The 16,850-nt window shown below is 41.5% G+C and overlaps 3 protein-coding genes and 1 non-coding gene across 4 annotated transcripts; 3 read left to right on the plus strand and 1 right to left on the minus strand.

Annotated features, from left to right (window-relative positions):
- The first annotated feature begins 445 nt into the window (after positions 1-445).
- Positions 446-2,213, plus strand: LOC114431789 (major histocompatibility complex class I-related gene protein-like). Its single transcript, XM_028399420.1, has 5 exons — positions 446-488; positions 676-959; positions 1,036-1,288; positions 1,366-1,668; positions 2,209-2,213. Exons 1-5 carry the CDS (start codon positions 446-448, stop codon positions 2,211-2,213), a joined length of 888 nt encoding a protein of 295 aa, XP_028255221.1.
- A 1,386-nt stretch (positions 2,214-3,599) lies between these two features.
- Positions 3,600-13,347, plus strand: LOC114431797 (uncharacterized). The gene is made up of 13 exons (XM_028399429.1): positions 3,600-3,648; positions 7,890-8,156; positions 8,230-8,508; positions 8,647-8,949; positions 9,032-9,136; positions 9,243-9,260; positions 9,361-9,402; positions 11,337-11,738; positions 11,947-12,225; positions 12,294-12,623; positions 12,729-12,815; positions 12,899-12,916; positions 13,017-13,347. Exons 1-13 carry the CDS (start codon positions 3,600-3,602, stop codon positions 13,067-13,069), a joined length of 2,232 nt encoding a protein of 743 aa, XP_028255230.1. The 3' UTR covers positions 13,070-13,347.
- trnae-uuc (transfer RNA glutamic acid (anticodon UUC)) lies at positions 4,736-4,807 on the plus strand. The gene has a single exon. It is a non-coding gene; the product is annotated as a tRNA-Glu (tRNA).
- Positions 13,348-14,592: 1,245 nt separating the features above from the next.
- On the minus strand, positions 14,593-15,822 carry LOC114426210 (major histocompatibility complex class I-related gene protein-like). The gene is made up of 4 exons (XM_028393465.1): positions 15,774-15,822; positions 15,434-15,697; positions 14,997-15,275; positions 14,593-14,906 (listed from the first exon to the last, which is right to left on the minus strand). Exons 1-4 carry the CDS (start codon positions 15,820-15,822, stop codon positions 14,593-14,595), a joined length of 906 nt encoding a protein of 301 aa, XP_028249266.1.
- Between the last annotated feature and the right edge of the window lie 1,028 nt (positions 15,823-16,850).

Below are 16,850 nucleotides of genomic sequence, written 5' to 3' on the forward strand. Positions count from 1 at the left end.
ATTGGAGTGGAGAACATTTCCACCTGCTGCTGAAAAAATATTTAAAGCAGAATTTCCCCCCCAGATAAAACCATCAGCCTGATTCCCACAGATATAAACTGCACTCCAGAAGTTCCAGCATGTAAAAAACTCGGTCAGTTCACTGATGTCTGACTCTTTTGTGAGATTTCTGTGTGCTGCATGAGCTGTTTTGGACTTTAGCTGCAGACTAGCTGAGACAAGGAAGCAGGAAAAAAATACAACCATCAGAGCATGTTATCTCAGTGTCAGAGAGGGAGGAGCTAAGAACACAGCATGTGTCTAAAAGTTCCTGATTGTCCTGGGAAACTTATTTTTGAAGCTTCATTTTCTTCATTACTGTCTCTCTGTTGTGGATTAAAGCCCCGACTGAGCTAATTACTTTAAATTTTGTTTAAAAAAAATCATTATTATTATTATCATGAGGATGTTAATGAGGCTGCTGCTCTTCTGTCAGGCTGCATGTGCAGGTAAGAGACTCTTTATCTTTACTGCAAGAAACTCAACATTATTTATTTTTTTTTTATTATATTTAGTGAAATAAAGCACATTTCCTCTGTATAGTTATGGGTCATAGTGCAGCCTGATCACCTGCAGCTGTTTGACACATGAAATGAGAGACTCATGCTGGAAGCTCCGACCTTGTTTCCCCCACAGTGAAACACTCCCTGAGGTTCTTGTTAACTGGAGCCTCTGGGATCCTGGACTTCCCCCAGTTCATGGGGTGTGTAGAGGTGGATGGAATACTTGCAGGTTACTGCGACAGCAAAACACGAAGCGTGCAGCCGAGACAGGACTGGGTGAGGAAACTGTTCTCCAACATTCCCGAGCATTTGGCCTTCTACAATCACATATGCAGCAGTGACAGCAGCAACTTCAACGCAGCCAATGTTCTGGATCAGAACTTCAACCAAACTGAAGGTACAGCATGTTTCACCCAGGTCCTCTGTTGTCTGTCCACACACTGTCTATACACATGTCTGTCTTTCAGATGTGCACATTGTGCAGATCCTTGAGGGTTGTGAATGGGATGAAACAACAGGAGAGATAACCTGTTTTGTGCAGTATGGTTATAATGGAGATGACTTCATTTCTCTGGATCTGAAGACTCTGACGTGGATCGCACAGAAGCCTCAGGCTCTGATCACCAAAGTGAAGTGGGATGCAAGAGCAGAGAGGACAAAATACATTAAGAGGCTCCTCACTCAGATGTCTCCTGCACTGCTGAAGGAATATGTGATGTATGGGAGGAGCTCTCTGCAGAGGACAGGTAGAACGTTTTAACGTCTTCATTTTAAATGCATTTGTTTCTTTTCTTATCTTCTTTCCTCTCCCTCCTCTCTGCAGACCTCCCCTCAGTGTCTCTCCTCCAGAAGACTCCCTCCTCTGCAGTCAGCTGCCACGCTACAGGTTTCTACCCTGACAGAGCCCTGATGTTCTGGAGCAAAGATGGAGAGGAGATTCATGAAGGTGTGGAGCACAGAGAGATCCTCCCCAACCATGATGGAAGCTTCCAGATGACTGTTGATCTGAATGTTTCATCAGTCCCAGAGGAGGACTGGAGGAGGTACCACTGTGTGTTTCAGCTCGACGGTGCAAAGGAGAGGGTCGTCACCAAAGTGGACAAAACTCTGATCAGAACCAACAAAAGTAAGTTACACCTGTCAAGGGATTGTGTTAGCATTAGCCTCATTGCACATAAGTTACATGTGGATGTGTGGACCCTGTTTGAAGGTTCTGCTCCAAGCCCAGAGTCCTCTGCAGGTCCTGTTAATTGGGTTGTTGTTGGACTGCCTCTTCTCCTGATACTCTGCATCACTGCTTACTTCATCTGGAGGAGGAACAATAATGGTGAGGGACAAATATATTTTCATCAGCACACCCTCATAAAAAATGTTGCATTTGGTTGATAATACATCTGCTGGATACGACACATGGGTCCGTTCATGCTAACAGAACATGTGGACTTTTTGCTTGATGTTATCTGATCATGGGACAGATACAGCCACCTATTTATCTCCCATTGATCACAAATGTTCTTGACAGGGGGACAGCAGAGACTAGAGGAGCATCCTAAACTCTGTATACTCTTGTTTATAATGACAAAACAAGGTTTTGGATTCTAAACTTCACTGATCAAGGACTCAGATCTTATTTTCTGGATATGTAACCATGTCTCCTGCTTTTCAGCCTGAATGTTAACACCACTGAAGAGGGTCATCTGTGCTTTTACTTCGTACAGACTGTATGACTGCATTGCACTGAGTTCAGATACGTTTGGCAAGGAAAAAAATAATCCAATCCAATCCATCTTTATTTATAGAGCAAATGTAGAATACATTACTAATAAAATAAAATAAAATGAAATAAAATAAATATAAATTTGATAAAGCACAGGAATATAAAACAATACAATAAAAAGAAAAGAATCCATCTGTCTAAGGTGCAAAGGCAGTTTCTTCCACAGTTTAGGACCCGCGACAGAGAAGGAACGGTCCCCCCTGAGTTTTCTCTGTGTTTTTGGGACGACCAAGAGAGACTGGTCAGCTGACCTGGGAGACCTTCCCTTTGGGACCTTTGGGAAGGTCCCTTTAGGAAGGTCCCTCAGGGAAATTTGGGTACCAGCAGCAATACAACACCGACAGTCAAACATTGCACAGCAGCATAAATGGTACAGATGGATTATTGCACATATAAATTATTGCACGTGTGTTGTATCAGGCGGGCTGTACTCCTCCCTCCTTCTCCCCCTCCTGCCAAAAGCAGAGTTGTAAAGTTTGATGGATCGGGGGACAAAGGAGTCTGTGGGTCTGTTGGTCCTGCTCTTGGGGAGGAGCAGCCTGTGACTGTTCAGGCTCCTCTGAGCGCTGATGACAGTGTGCAGAGGATGACTGGCATCGTCCACAATGACGTTTTCTTAGTGTTCTCCTCTCTGCCACTGTCACCAGGGAGTCCAGCTTCATGCCGACCACAGAGCCGGCCCACCTGATAAGTCTGTCTAGCCCCCCCCCCCCAGCAGACAACAGCATAAAAAGTGTACTGGCCACCACAGAGCAGAAGAACATCCACAGGAGTTTCCTGCAGATGTTGAAGGCTCCCAGTCTTCGCAGGAAGTACAGACGGCTCTGGCCCTTCTTGTACAGGTGATCTTTACAGCATGTCCAGTCAGTTTTTAAAAGTAATATTTAATCAGCTCAGCTGTCCTCCACTAAGTTTTCACCTTACAATCAATGAGGAGGAAAGGAAGTGAGAACAAAAACTGGTCAGGCAAGATTTTTTCACTCCGTCGAGATTAAAAGATAAAGCAGACACAATCGTAACGCACCTATAACCACACTAAGGAATTGTTTAATTCTTGTTAAAGAATTATGTAGATTTCCATGTGATGATTTGCATGATGTCCAAGATTTTAACTTGTGTGTGTGTGTTATATGAGCAGGTGTGTGTTCTGGACTTTAGCATCAGACAAGCAGAGGCAACCAGCCTGAGGGGAAGTTATTTTAACAGGAACACACCTCAGAAAGTCACAGACCAGGAAACATATTCAGGTTGAACATACTGGCTCCACAGCTCAAAACAAGATGAAGACGATCTTACTGCTGCTCCTCCTGTGTCGTGCTGCATTCGCAGGTGAGATCATTTCAAAAACATGAATATCATGTGTTTACATGTGCTGATAGTGTCCAATGTGTTTTTAAATGATGTGGCTGACCACACATTAGAATTTCATAATGCATAATGCATAATAGTCATCGTGTAAATGCTCCGTTGACATCCATCAGTTACACCAAACTGAGGACTCACAAGCGCAACTCAGTCATGAGGTCTTGACTCGGGCAGTGCTCAGTGCACACAGGGTTAGAGGATGTCTGTGTATGACGCCATAACAGCTTTGATTACCAGCTGATTGAGCAGACATGATTGATTTTATTTTTTTCTCAGCTGCAGAGCTGCCAGCAAAACATCTGGTCTGCAAGGTGAATTGATGATGATGATGATGATGTTGATGATGATGATGTGTGTCCTGCAGGGATAAACTCACTCCATCTTTTGTTCACCGCCTCCGCCGGAGACCTGAAGCTGCCGCGGTTTGTGGGTACCTCAGTGGTTGATGATGCTCAGCTGGCTTACTGCAACAGTGACAAAAAGATAATGGAGTTCAAACAGGACTGGATAAAGAAAGCAATGAATGACTATCCTCAGACCTTCGAGGTCGTCTGTCATTCCTGTTTCGAGAGTCTCCCTGACACCTTCACAGCCATCCTTCACAGCTTCCAGACCCTCAGTCAAAAAGAAGGTACAGAATGCATTATGTTGTGTAACTCCTGGTCCTTCTCTGCACAGATATAGCCTCTCATCATCTCTTTGTCATGATGCAGATGGATAAATATCTTTTTTCTCTTTCTTAGAGGTCCACATCTTACAGTTCATGAGTGGCTGTGATGTGGATGAAGACACCGGAGAGGTTTCTGCTTTTCTGCAGTTTGGTTATGATGGGGAAGATTTCATGGCTTTAGACATGAAGGAATCCACATGGATTGCACAAACACCACAAGCTATCATCGCCAAACTGACCTGGGACACTGACAAAGCTGCTATAAAATACAACCAGAAATTCTACTACCAGATTTGCCCTGTGTGGCTGAGAGGAATATTGATGTACGGCAACAGCTCTCTGAAGAGAACAGGTGATGGAGATCCACAGGCTGACATCATCTCCCATATGGTCTAGCGGTTAGGATTCCTGGTTTTCACCCAGGCGGCCCGGGTTCGACTCCCGGTATGGGAACATAGTGTTTTGGGGCAGCAGTGGCTCAGGAGTAGAGCAGGGTTGGTGATTATATCCCAACTCCTCCCTAGTCACTGGGCAAGACACCTTACCTGCATATCCTCCAGTGTACTCACTGGTGTATGGCGCTCTTTGCGGGGCTGCCTTAAGCAATTTCCCCATTGTGAGAGAAATGTTCCTTAAATCGTTAAATCTTAATTAATCGTATGGGTTTTGGTTCCAGTTCTTGTTCCAGTTCCTGTAACAAACCTTCTCTCTCTCTCAGATCGTCCCTCAGTGTCTCTCCTCCAAAGGACTCCCTCCTCTGCAGTCACCTGTTATTCTACAGGTTTCTACCCTGACAGAGCCCTGATGTTCTGGAGCAAAGATGGAGAGGAGATTCATGAAGGTGTGGAGCATGGAGAGATCCTCCCCAACCATGATGGAACCTTCCAGATGAGTGTTGAACTCAATGTTTCATCAGTCCCAGAGGAGGACTGGAGGAGGTACGACTGTGTGTTTCAGCTCACTGGTGTGCAGGATGACATCATCACCAGGCTGGACAGAACAGCGATCAGAACCAACAGCAGTAAGACCGGAGTTCTCAAAGTTCTGCTGTCTCTGTGCTCATCAGGCTCATGTTGTTATTGTTTTTAACAGAGAAGCCCGGGAACATGGCCGTCCCCATCATGGCTGCAGCAGCTGCTCTTCTTTCTCTCATCATGGCTGCCGCTGCATACATGGTTTATAGGAAGAAGAAAGGTGAGACACACACACAGATTATCTGATTTATTCAGGATTAAACTGATATAGGAGAGAAGTGACAAAAAGACTTTTGTTTTATTTTGTTTTAGCCACAAGTCTTCCATCTAGTAAGTAACATTTTATTATATTTAAAATGGTCAACCACTGTAAAGTCTGATTTTACTGAGTGTAGATTAAGATTTTAAGATTAAGAAACCTTTATTAGTCCCACAATGGGGAAATTGCATTTTTGCAACGGCATACAGACAGCAAGGGATAAGTTAAGAAGAAGATATACATTATAAAATAGACTACCAATAAAAAGATATATACATTATAAAATAGACTCAATCAAAAAAAACAGTTTACATATTAACAGTTATTGCACATTTATTTTATGAGTATTTACTCAGGTTCTGTCCTCACAGGTCCTGAAAACACCGAGCTCTCACAGGAACTGAACCCACAAACCTGACTGATAAATGAGTTCATCCTCTTTTTGAATGTTCAGTTTACTTTGTTGTATAGTATATAACTGTATATCTTCATGTGTGATGTAGAATTAATAAGAGCACCCTCTAGCTGAAATACTGCCACATTTATAAGGAGTAAACAAGCTCTGGTTTACACTTTCAATTTGCAGTTTTTCAGCTGCAGGAAACATGGCTGACGTCTCTGAGAGGCTGAATCCAGAGATCGGATACATGAAAACATGTGATGTCAGAGAACCGTTTATTAACCGTTTATACAGATTATTCTACATATCTGAACAGAATCTGATCATTCGTGGCAGCTTTAAATGAGTACATCTGAGAGTAGCGATGGAACATCACAAGAGAGTCCACCTCCTCTCCTGCTCTGCTCAAGACTGTATGTGTATGTGTATATATGTATATATAAATAAATAGAGTTGAAATGCATGAAAAGAAAAACTGCGAAAATGATGTCTTTAAAATGTTTTTATAATACAATATAATATATATATCCTTTACGTTTTTGGAATCTTGGATTTTTGTGACAGACTCACTTGTTGTTGAAGTACTTCATGTGTGGTCTGTGTTTGGGCGCAGCCTCCTTGCACATCAAATTATAACAGGATGTGATCTGTTATCATCAAAACCTGGAGCTATTCAATAAATGAGTTTTAGTCTCTGGCCATTTGCCTCAAACATTTGTGTTTTAGAAATTATTAAAAAGAAAAATAACTGTATCAACTCCTCAAAGTTTTCTGTCTTCAGTCCTGACGTCATGTGTGATGTATAATTAATAAAGAGCGCCCTCTATCTGAATATACAGATAGTAAGGAGTAAACAAGCTCTAGTTTCACTTTCTATTACAAACCTGATTCTTCTATTTTGCCCGGTAACAGAGCTGTATGATCATTTCCTGGATTACTATTGGCTGCATTAAGGCCTTCCTCTGCTGTGTCCGTGTTTGTGCTGTGATTTACTCAGGACACCAGGGGAGTGTCTGATCGAGAGAAACTTTTTGTTTTCATTAGTAAGTTTGTAGTCCAGTTGAAATCCTGTTTGTCTGGTGAGTGATCAGTGCTCTAAGAACAACACCAGCATCCAGCTGGAGTCAGGTAAGTTTACTTCCTGCTGTGATTTTCTGACGTCACATGATTTTTATCTCCCTCTCAGTTTGTACTTTCAGTTGTCACTGTGGATGCTCTGTAACAAGAATGTCTGGACATTGTTTAGACTGAAGAAAAACCAGGATCAACACAATGACAGATAAACACTGAGAGTGTTCATATGTAGGTCAATGGGCTGCATGTTCACACATAGGAACAGGTTTACAGGGCAAGATGTGAATCATAACTGGAGTAACTGTAATACATTTAGTTCATGTTTACATATTTATAACTTTGACTTCCAGGTCACACTTGAAGACAAACCCTGAGATCCACTCTAAAGCAGGATGCAGCTGTTTGTTATGTTTCTTCTCTTCTGTCACACTGCAGCTGCAGGTCAGTAAGATCCCTCTTAAAGATGTATTTTTCCTTTTTTTTCCATTGTTCTACAATATTTATCACGAGGAGCTGATACTCTAAAACTGAAACATGTAAAGATCTGCTGCAAAGTCACAAGTTTTTTATGTCTGACTCCAGGATGTTAGCAGCAGGTCTTTGTTGTCAGTTTGTTGTGGTGTTTGTGTTCTTGGATCTGCAGCTACATCTGTACAGTAAAGACAGCTGCACAAACATCTGGATCCACTGCAGCTGAAGAGAAATTAAAGTTTTATTGTTGTTATTGTATTATGGTGATCATTGTGGTTACAGTATATACAGTATATATACATACAGAATGTCCAAGAAGTGCTCACACACACACACACCTGTCTGTTGGTCCCACAGTGAGACACTCCATGAAGTACTTCTTCACTGCATCATCTGGGGTGGAGAACTTCCCAGAGTTTGTGGCTGTTGTGCTGGTTGGTGATGTTACCTTTAGTTTCTGTGACAGCAACACCAGGAGAGCAACACCTACATATGAGTGGGAGAACAAACTCACTGAAGAAGATCCACAGCACTTTGAGAGTCTCACTCAGTGCTGTTTGACTGACATTTACACTTTTACAGAGATGATTAAATCGTTGAAGCAGCGTTTCAATCAAAGCGGAGGTGAGTTTGTGTTTTACTGTCAAGTTTTTTATGACAAAAAAAAAGAACACATACACAATGTACAATCTTTCAGGGGTTCATACCTACCAGACCATGTTCGGCTGTACCTGGGATGATGAAACTGGAGACACTGCTGGTTATGAACAGCATGCTTATGATGGAGAAGACTTCATGAAGTTTGACCTGGAGACAGAGACGTGGATTGCCGTGACCCCACGAGCTGTCATCACCAAGAACGAATGGGACCAAGATAAAATGAGAAATGACTATTACAAAACCTTCTTAACAAATATATGCATTAATTGGCTGAAGATGTATCTGAAATATGGAAAGAGTCTTCTGCTGAGGAAAGGTAATCATGTGACCTGATCATCATCATCATCATACAGTTATAAAGCACCTGTTCATGCTGCATCTCTGACTTGTTGAGCCTTTTTTCATTAGACACCAGGAAGCTCAGAGCAGGCTTTAACTTTTTACCTCCCTCCAGATCGTCCCTCAGTGTCTCTCCTCCAGAAGACTCCCTCCTCTGCAGTCAGCTGCCACGCTACAGGTTTCTACCCTGACAGAGCCCTGATGTTCTGGAGCAAAGATGGAGATGAGATTCATGAAGGTGTGGAGCACGGAGAGATCCTCCCCAACCATGATGGAACCTTCCAGATGAGTGTAGATCTGAATGTCTCATCAGTCCCAGAGGAGGACTGGAGGAGGTACCACTGTGTGTTTCAGCTCTCTGGTGTCGAGGACAGGATCATCACTGAGCTGGATGAAGCAGTAATCAGAACCAACAGAGGTGAGACCAGAGCTCTCAACAACTTTTATTTCAGGAGGATGATTTAATAACAACCTGCTGTATCTGCATCTTCTTCTAACAGAGAAGCCCGGGAACATGGCCGTCCCTGTCATGGCTGCAGCAGCTGCTCTTCTTTCTCTCATCATGGCTGCTGCTGCTGCATACATGGTTTATAGGAAGAAGAAAGGTGAGAGACAGAGAATATATAAAAGAACAGTATCAAGTTTTTCTTTGTTTGGCTGAATAGAAGAAAAACATGTAACTAACTTTACTTTTTATTATTATTATTTTAGCCTCATGCCCTCCATCTGGTAAGTAAAGCTTTATTTAGTGACCAGATTTCACTGTGTGTATTTTTATTGGTATGAACTGCAGCACTTGTGGCTCAGCAGCTTGTTTCTGTCCTTACAGGACCTGACAACAAGAATGAGCTCTCAGAGAAACTGAACCAACAGACCTGACTGACAAAGAGAGATTCAAAGGTCATCTTCCTTTTGAAATTTCAAATTTTCTCACTTTTGTTTCATTCATGAACATATTTTCATACAAAGATACTAAATGCTTCTGATCAGGTTTTAAATTTCAGAGGAGTTGGTTATTTATACACTCCGATACATGTTACAGGTTCTAAACAGTGTTTAACATCTAAAGTGATATTTGTTTTTTCTTGGAGAAGAACAAAAGGATCAAACTTTCATGAAATAGTTTTATTTAAACACAAAAGTAGATTTTTTCTTTTCCAAGAGTTTTAATCAAGGCAACTGGACTCAAGGATTGTGTTTTGTAGTTTTACTGGTAAAAGTGGACCATTATGTATGCAATAATAATAATAATTATAATTATAGCCATATACATAGCAAAGTTATACTGAGCAAGGAAATTAGTACTTCGCTAGTTCCGTTTACACAGCTACACTAACTAAAATGAATTAAATAATATTTATTCTAAGCATAGAAAGTAAGTATGCTCACTTTTTTTGAGCTGATAATAACGATGCCACAAGTGTGATTATTGCTCCGTTGTATAAACATTAGCCAGGTTTGACTGATTGATTCATTGAAAAGGTGCAACACTACAGGTCACATGACCTCATGTATGGATGTTATCACGTTACGATGTACTTCAGATGGACAGTGTTATGTTGTGGCACCTTACTGTCAGTGAGTTCAGGACTGTAGTAGATTTCAAGTTATGAGTGTTAAATCTTGCCTTTTTTCAATAAATGAAATATGTAAACATGGTTTGATTCATTGGTCAAGAAAAGCATTGCATTACTGCCATTATACTGAACCTAATTCACAGAAAGGGCGAAAAAGTCCCTAATGAAGGTAAAGGGGTGAAAGAAAATTACATACACCTACTTATATATTTACATGAATTGATGTGAGATGTATTTTATGCTTTAAAACAAATACAGCAAGTTTTCATCAACTATTTTTGAAACATGTTTTGTAATTTTTGGTCACTGTGTGATACAAAAATCTGCAACACAACAAGGATTGCAAGGAGTGCGAGGGCCCGTCATCGCTGCTTGTAGCTTTAATTTATTATTGTAAGTGTAAATTAACTTAAAACTCAAATACACAGAAAAAGCACATTAATATGTGTGAAAATGTGCACATCTATGCAAGTCCTTGAAGTGCTTTATACACTCAGTAAATATTAAAATAACAACAACAGCAGGCTGTCTTAAGCAAGAATGAAATGCCATCATCAAATTTCATGTTCACAATAATTTTATTTTTAGCTAAGAGCAACAACGTGTTCCTGCAGCATGAAGCTGTCACACACACAGCTTACTTCCTCATGTGGGATTCAGGGGTCACTGCATTGTCTTCTTAGGATTGGACAATCACAGACAATGTTCCCTCCCATGAAACGATGACATGAACACACCTGTCTGTCACTGCACACACACACACACACACACAGGATGAAAACGTGCACGTTCCCTTTGACGTCAGCATCATTCATGTTAGAACAGCAGACGTCAAACTCAGGAGGAACTCAGGTTCAGAATTTGTTGCCAAAACTTATTATCAGCAGCTTTCTGTCATGAGGTTAAAAATAGAAGCTGGTAGAAACTTGTCAAATCAAAACCACAAAGCTATCCTTTGTCTTTGAAGTTTATTTACGCATCTTTAGGAATGTAGTTGAACACAACTATTGATAGAATGTAAACCAGGAAACGTCTTCAGAGCAAATAAAAAGTACAACCAGCTCACTCTGCAGCTCACTTCAAAACAAGATGAAGAAACTCACTGTGCTGTTTGTCCTCTGCTGTGCTGCATCTGCAGGTAAGGCTGTTACTAACCAGATGCACAGAATTCATGTAACGATCAACATAACATAGTTATTAATCATGCAATCTAATCATGCAGATTAAGAGAAGAAGTGCAGTATGAGTCCAAAGACAGGGAGCAACTCCAAGTGTGCTAACATGAAACTGAGGCAGAGAGGGATTGAGATTAAACTCGGTCTTGTTTTCATAATGATTTACTCAGACTCTTTTTGTCCTGCAGAGAAACACTCTTTGAGATTTTGTCTCACGCTGTCCTCTGGAGTCACAGATGTCCCAGATTACATAGCGATGGAGACTGTGGAGGGAGTCATGTTGGGATATTTTGACAGCAGTATGAAAACAGCAGAACCCAGACAAGACTGGGCAAGAAAGTTCATGGAGGATGATCCGCAGCGATGGGAAAGACATGTCCAGGACTGTTTACACTACAAGCAGCTCTTCAAGGATGAAACTGAGAGTTTCAAGCAGGCCTCAAACCAAACAGACGGTATGTTTAGCTACAGATCAGATCAAAATGACTGGTTTATGACGAGATACAAAAGAGCATCTATTAGCATTCCTGTAACAGGATCAGCACTGTGTGTACTAGGAATGGTAGATTATTATCCTGATTGTCCTGGTCACCAGAGGATAAATCCTGTGTGTGTGATCATTAGGATCTGAGTACTGCTGAGTTCTCACACTCTGTCTCTCAGGTGTTCACATCATCCTGCAGATTATGGGCTGTGATTTGGATGATGAAACTGAAGAGGTTGATTGTTTTAGACGGTTCGGTTATAATGGAGAAGACTTCATTGAATTTGATATGAACACAGAGACGTGGATCACCTCAAACCCGCAGGCAGAACCCACCAAGCAAGACTGGAACACAAAGAAAGCCAGCAACGGGTTCTGGAAGAACATGCTGTCAACGATCTGCCCAACGTGGCTCAAGCTGTATCTGACCTACGGGCGGAGGTCTATGCTTAGAAAAGGTTACATGCTTGTCCTTATTAAAATACACAACATCCTGTTCTAGTAACGACACAAACTGTCTGTGCAGATCCTCCCTCAGTGTCTCTCCTCCAGAAGACTCCCTCCTCTGCAGTCAGCTGCCACGCTACAGGTTTCTACCCTGACAGAGCCCTGATGTTCTGGAGCAAAGATGGAGAGGAGATTCATGAAGGTGTGGAGTACGGAGAGATCCTCCCCAACCATGATGGAACCTTCCAGATGACTGTTGATCTGAATGTTTCATCAGTCCCAGAGGAGGACTGGAGGAGGTACCACTGTGTGTTCCAGCTCTCTGGAGTCAAGGACACCGTCGTCACTATGCTGAATAACACAGTGATCAGAACCAACTGGGGAAAACCTAAAATTAGAAAAGATCGGGGTAAGAAGTCTGTCTGGTCGTCATAACGATGCTGTTTACTCACAGATATGTCGGTACCATCAAAGAAGCACACACACAACTACATCTGCACGTTGTCGCCCTCAGACATCAGCGTCCCCATCATCGCTGCAGTGGCTGCTGTCGTCCTCCTCACTGCTGCTGCTGGGTTTACTGTTTACAAAAAGAAGAAAGGTCAGACATTAAAACTGATGTAATGCATCATTTTACTGGAGAGGGAACACAAACTAAAAGTGTATGTTTCTTTTTGATTTCAGACAAATGTCAAATTAAAGGTAAGTAACTGTGTTTTTATCTGACATCAGGTTTTATCATTCAAGTTCTTTGTATTTAAATCCCAGTCTAACATCAGTGGACTGACTGTGTGTTTTTCAGCTGCAGGAAACATGGCTGACGTCTCTGAGAGGCTGAAACCAGAGATCGGATAGATGAAAACATGTGATGTCAGAGAACCGTTAGATTATTCTACATATCCGAACACAATCTGATCATTCATTTACTTTACATGAGTACATCTGAGAGTACTGAGACAACAGTTATCCTATCAAGATGCTCTTCATGTTAACATGAGTTTAACTCCAATATAAAACTTCTGATAATTTCTCTTAAACACAGGTGGACTATATGAAACACATGTTCCATGTGTGAAAGACTCTTCTGTGTGTCTTAGAAATCTCTGCAGTGAAGCGTCTGTGTTGTTTTTTTTTTGATGGACGTCACATTTATAACTTCTTACTTACTTATACTTCTTTCTTACTATAACGTTTGAAAAGAATATATTGGTTATAATAGAAAGAAAAACCGGTAAAATAATGTCCGTTAAAAACATCATATTTTATTTATTATTTATTGTGGTTTTTATTTTCTTTACTTTTTGTGTTTTTGGATTCTTGGATTTTTCATCTTAACTTTACAGCTTAACCTCAAAAGAAATGAAAGCATTGTTTTGTCAAATAGACGAGTCTGTGCCTGAAGCTGCATGAGAAGAACTGCGTCTGTGCTCTGATGGATGCTAAGTGAAGCTAAGCTAAACTCAGCTAGCACCATGATAATGACGTCACATTCACCTGAAGAAGGAGCAGATACTCTGCTGCTAACACACTGTTCTACTTCTACATCAGCCAGCCGGTTTAACATGAGTGTGATCTGCTCAGTAGATGAACTCCATGCTCCATTACTTATAAATAAAATAAACAGTGACTATAATTACTCAACAATAATTACAAAGATCTGAGTAAGTGTCAAATATTTTTAATATTATACATACAAATCTGTTTGTTTCTGGTTGTGATCGTCTCACACAGGCTGTGTTTTCTGGAAGAATTTCACATTAAGCTCACTTTGATTACAGGGAGTGTCAGTGATGTTTGTACTTTGGTCTGTTTTTTTTACAGCACATGTTGTAACTCAGTTCAGGATGGTGGATTCAGGGTCTCAGAGAGCTCTGCGATGTTCTCAGGAGCTGAAAGAACAGAAACAAACTGTAAACACAGGAAACATTCTAGAAGTATGAGCTGCTTCTTAATGTAGATCAGTCAAAAAATAAAATAAGTTTGACTTACAAGATGGAGGACGATTGTCTGAAACAGAGAAAAGATTTTATACAGTTATAAACACATATCTGTCATCAACTTAAATGCATTGTTTCTTCCCTTAGAGTCATCACATTATAATATTATTATGACTGATTCTTCTTTGTAATTTAAAAATAATTTTGATTTAAAAATAAAATCATCAGCTCAAACATCAAAAGTACTCAAACGTTAAGTTAAAATGTTCTCACTGTTCCTCCTTTGGTAAACCATGTATCCAGAGGTAACCATGACAACAAGGACCACACAAACCACTGCAGGGATGATGAGGACAGTCAGAGTTTGAGGCTTCACTGTGGAACAAAGAATGAAACTACATTAAAGACACGAGAGCTGACCTGTTCAGCTGACTTACAGCCTCAGACTGAGCTCTCACCTCTGTTGGTTCTGATCACTGCTTCATCCAGCTCAGTGATGATCCTGTCCTCAGCACCATCAAACTGAAACACGCAGTGGTACCTCCTCCAGTCTTCAGCCGATGAAACATTCAGATCAACACTCATCTGGAAGGTTCCATCATGGTTGGGGAGGATCTCTCCATGCTCCACACCTTCATGAATCTCCTCTCCATCTTTGCTCCACAACATCAGGGCTCTGTCAGGGTAGAAACCTGTAGCGTGGCAGCTGACTGCAGAGGAGGGAGTCTTCTGGAGGAGAGACACTGAGGGGGGATCTGGAGGGAGGAGAGAAGATGGAGACAGTGGAGGGACAGGGAGCAGCAGATTTCAGTCTGGTCTGACTGCATCAGGACTTGTGTCTGTACCTGTTCTCAGCAGAGTTTTCTCTCCATAGTGCAGTAACCTCTTCAGCCACTGAGGACACATCTGAGTGAAGAACCTAACATTATATTTAGTTCTCCCTCTCTCAGTGTCCCATCTCTGTTTGGTGATGACAGCCTTTGGTGTTGGAGCGATCCATGTCAGTGTGTTCAGGTCCAGGACTATGAAGTCTTCTCCATCATAACCATACTGCAGGAAACCACTGACCTGTCCTGTGGTGTCATCCAGTTCACAGCCAGACATCAACTGTAAAATGTGGACACCTGAGAGAGAGAGAGAGGGAGAGAGAGAGAGAGAGAGAGAGAGAGCAATAGAGACAAAGACAAACAGACGAAGATCAGATCTCATCATCTCATAATAAATGTTCTCATTGTCTTTGTGAGGTGCTGAGAGACTATATAAAAAAGAGAACACAGTGCACCTTCACTTTGGTTGAAGCGCTGTTTCAGACTGGAAAGCATTTCTTTTAAGAAATAAGGTTTATCTTCATAACACTCGTTCCGGTACCACTGCACCTGCTCTGGGTCGTTCTCCACAACGTTTTTGCCCCACTCATGTTTGGGCCCGAATGTGTCGGCGTCACAGTAAGCTACCTGATTCTCATTGACCTCGATAACAGCCAGGAAATCAGGGAAAGCTGAGACTCCGGAGGATCCAGTGAGGACAAACTTCAGTGTGTGTTTGACTGTGGGACAAATGTGACGTCAGTGAATGAACATATAAAAGCATCATTCATCAGATAAATCACAGCTCTCACTTACCTGCTGATGAAGCGCGACAGAACAGAAGAAACAGAAGTAAAGTCTTCATTTTATATTCATTGAAATCCTCTCCTACACTAAGCCTGTCGACAACGTAGTGCAGTGAAAGTGGGAGTTTCCACTCTCATGTGACTGCAGCTATAAACAATAAAGAAAACATAAAAAAGTGAGGTGGAGGCCCGCCTACCTGTGGTGATCATGGATGGTTGTCACCTGTGGGAGGACACTGTGAATAGCTAAAGTTGTCATTAAACACACAGAGGAGCAGCTGTAACAGGCCACACTGTGGTGAGGAAGCTGCTGCTTGTTCTACTTTTTATTGTTTGATTGGATCCTAACAGGCTGTTGACCTGTCTTAGTCGCCTGCTGGGTTTCAGGGACTTCCTTCTGCCCCCTTTTCTTCCTACCTGCTTCTGTTTTGGTCCTTTTTGGCTGCTGTCCTTTAGAGCCATGTAAGGCTGTGTAATGTTTAGTGGGTTTATTACATGTTGTTTGTCACTTGCAGAGTGATGTGTCTGTGCAGAGGCTTGTTGATCAGGTCAACATTCTTAGAATCATGAGCTGCTGTGGTTTGGAAACAGGCAGGAATTCACCAAACATGAGTGGGACATGGATGAGAAAAAAAAATTTTGGAAGAATGCGATTAACTATGAATATTGGCATCCTTGAGAAGTATGTGAGCTATGGAAGAAGCTTCCTCCAGAGAACAGGTTTTGTTATTTAACACAAATCCACAGAAATAAGAACTGAGCATCTGATCATTGAATCATTTTCCATGAACTTTCTCTCTCAGGCAGGGACACTGGATGCATCAGGCTCCTGTTCAACATAAATACCTCAAATAACAGCAGTAACTATGGAGATAGTTCAGTTGAATCAGAATGAACAACAGGTGTTGCTGCATCTCTGCTGTCATGTTACATTTATTGATCACAGATGGTAATCAATATCTTTCTTTGAATTACCTGATAAAAAAATGTAAGGTAATGATGCTATGTGTGTTAAAATGACAGCTCCATATGTGTCTGTTCTGAACCTGGATTATTGATTATTTCATTGCACGTGTTTTACTGTGTG

The sequence above is a fragment of the Parambassis ranga genome, chromosome 2, assembly GCF_900634625.1.
Source record: "Parambassis ranga chromosome 2, fParRan2.1, whole genome shotgun sequence".
Classification (NCBI taxonomy): Eukaryota; Metazoa; Chordata; class Actinopteri; family Ambassidae; genus Parambassis; species Parambassis ranga.

Excerpts from the sequence above, each read along its gene's own strand:
- LOC114431789 (XM_028399420.1), top strand. The coding sequence starts at position 446 with ATGTTAATGAGGCTGCTGCTCTTCTGTCAGGCTGCATGTGCAG. Across the intron at positions 489-675 it reads CTGTCAGGCTGCATGTGCAG|TGAAACACTCCCTGAGGTTC; the intron begins GTAAGAGACTCT and ends TTTCCCCCACAG. Across the intron at positions 960-1,035 it reads GTACAGCATGTTTCACCCAG|GGTTGTGAATGGGATGAAAC; the intron begins GTCCTCTGTTGT and ends CAGATCCTTGAG.
- LOC114426210 (XM_028393465.1), bottom strand. The coding sequence starts at position 15,822 with ATGAAGACTTTACTTCTGTTTCTTCTGTTCTGTCGCGCTTCATCAGCA. Across the intron at positions 15,698-15,773 it reads CTGTCGCGCTTCATCAGCAG|TCAAACACACACTGAAGTTT; the intron begins GTAAGTGAGAGC and ends TTTGTCCCACAG. Across the intron at positions 15,276-15,433 it reads GCGCTTCAACCAAAGTGAAG|GTGTCCACATTTTACAGTTG; the intron begins GTGCACTGTGTT and ends TCTCTCTCTCAG.
- LOC114431797 (XM_028399429.1), top strand. The coding sequence starts at position 3,600 with ATGAAGACGATCTTACTGCTGCTCCTCCTGTGTCGTGCTGCATTCGCA. Across the intron at positions 9,403-11,336 it reads CTCAGAGAAACTGAACCAAC|AGAAGAAGTGCAGTATGAGT; the intron begins AGACCTGACTGA and ends ATGCAGATTAAG. Across the intron at positions 12,624-12,728 it reads TAAAATTAGAAAAGATCGGG|ACATCAGCGTCCCCATCATC; the intron begins GTAAGAAGTCTG and ends TGTCGCCCTCAG.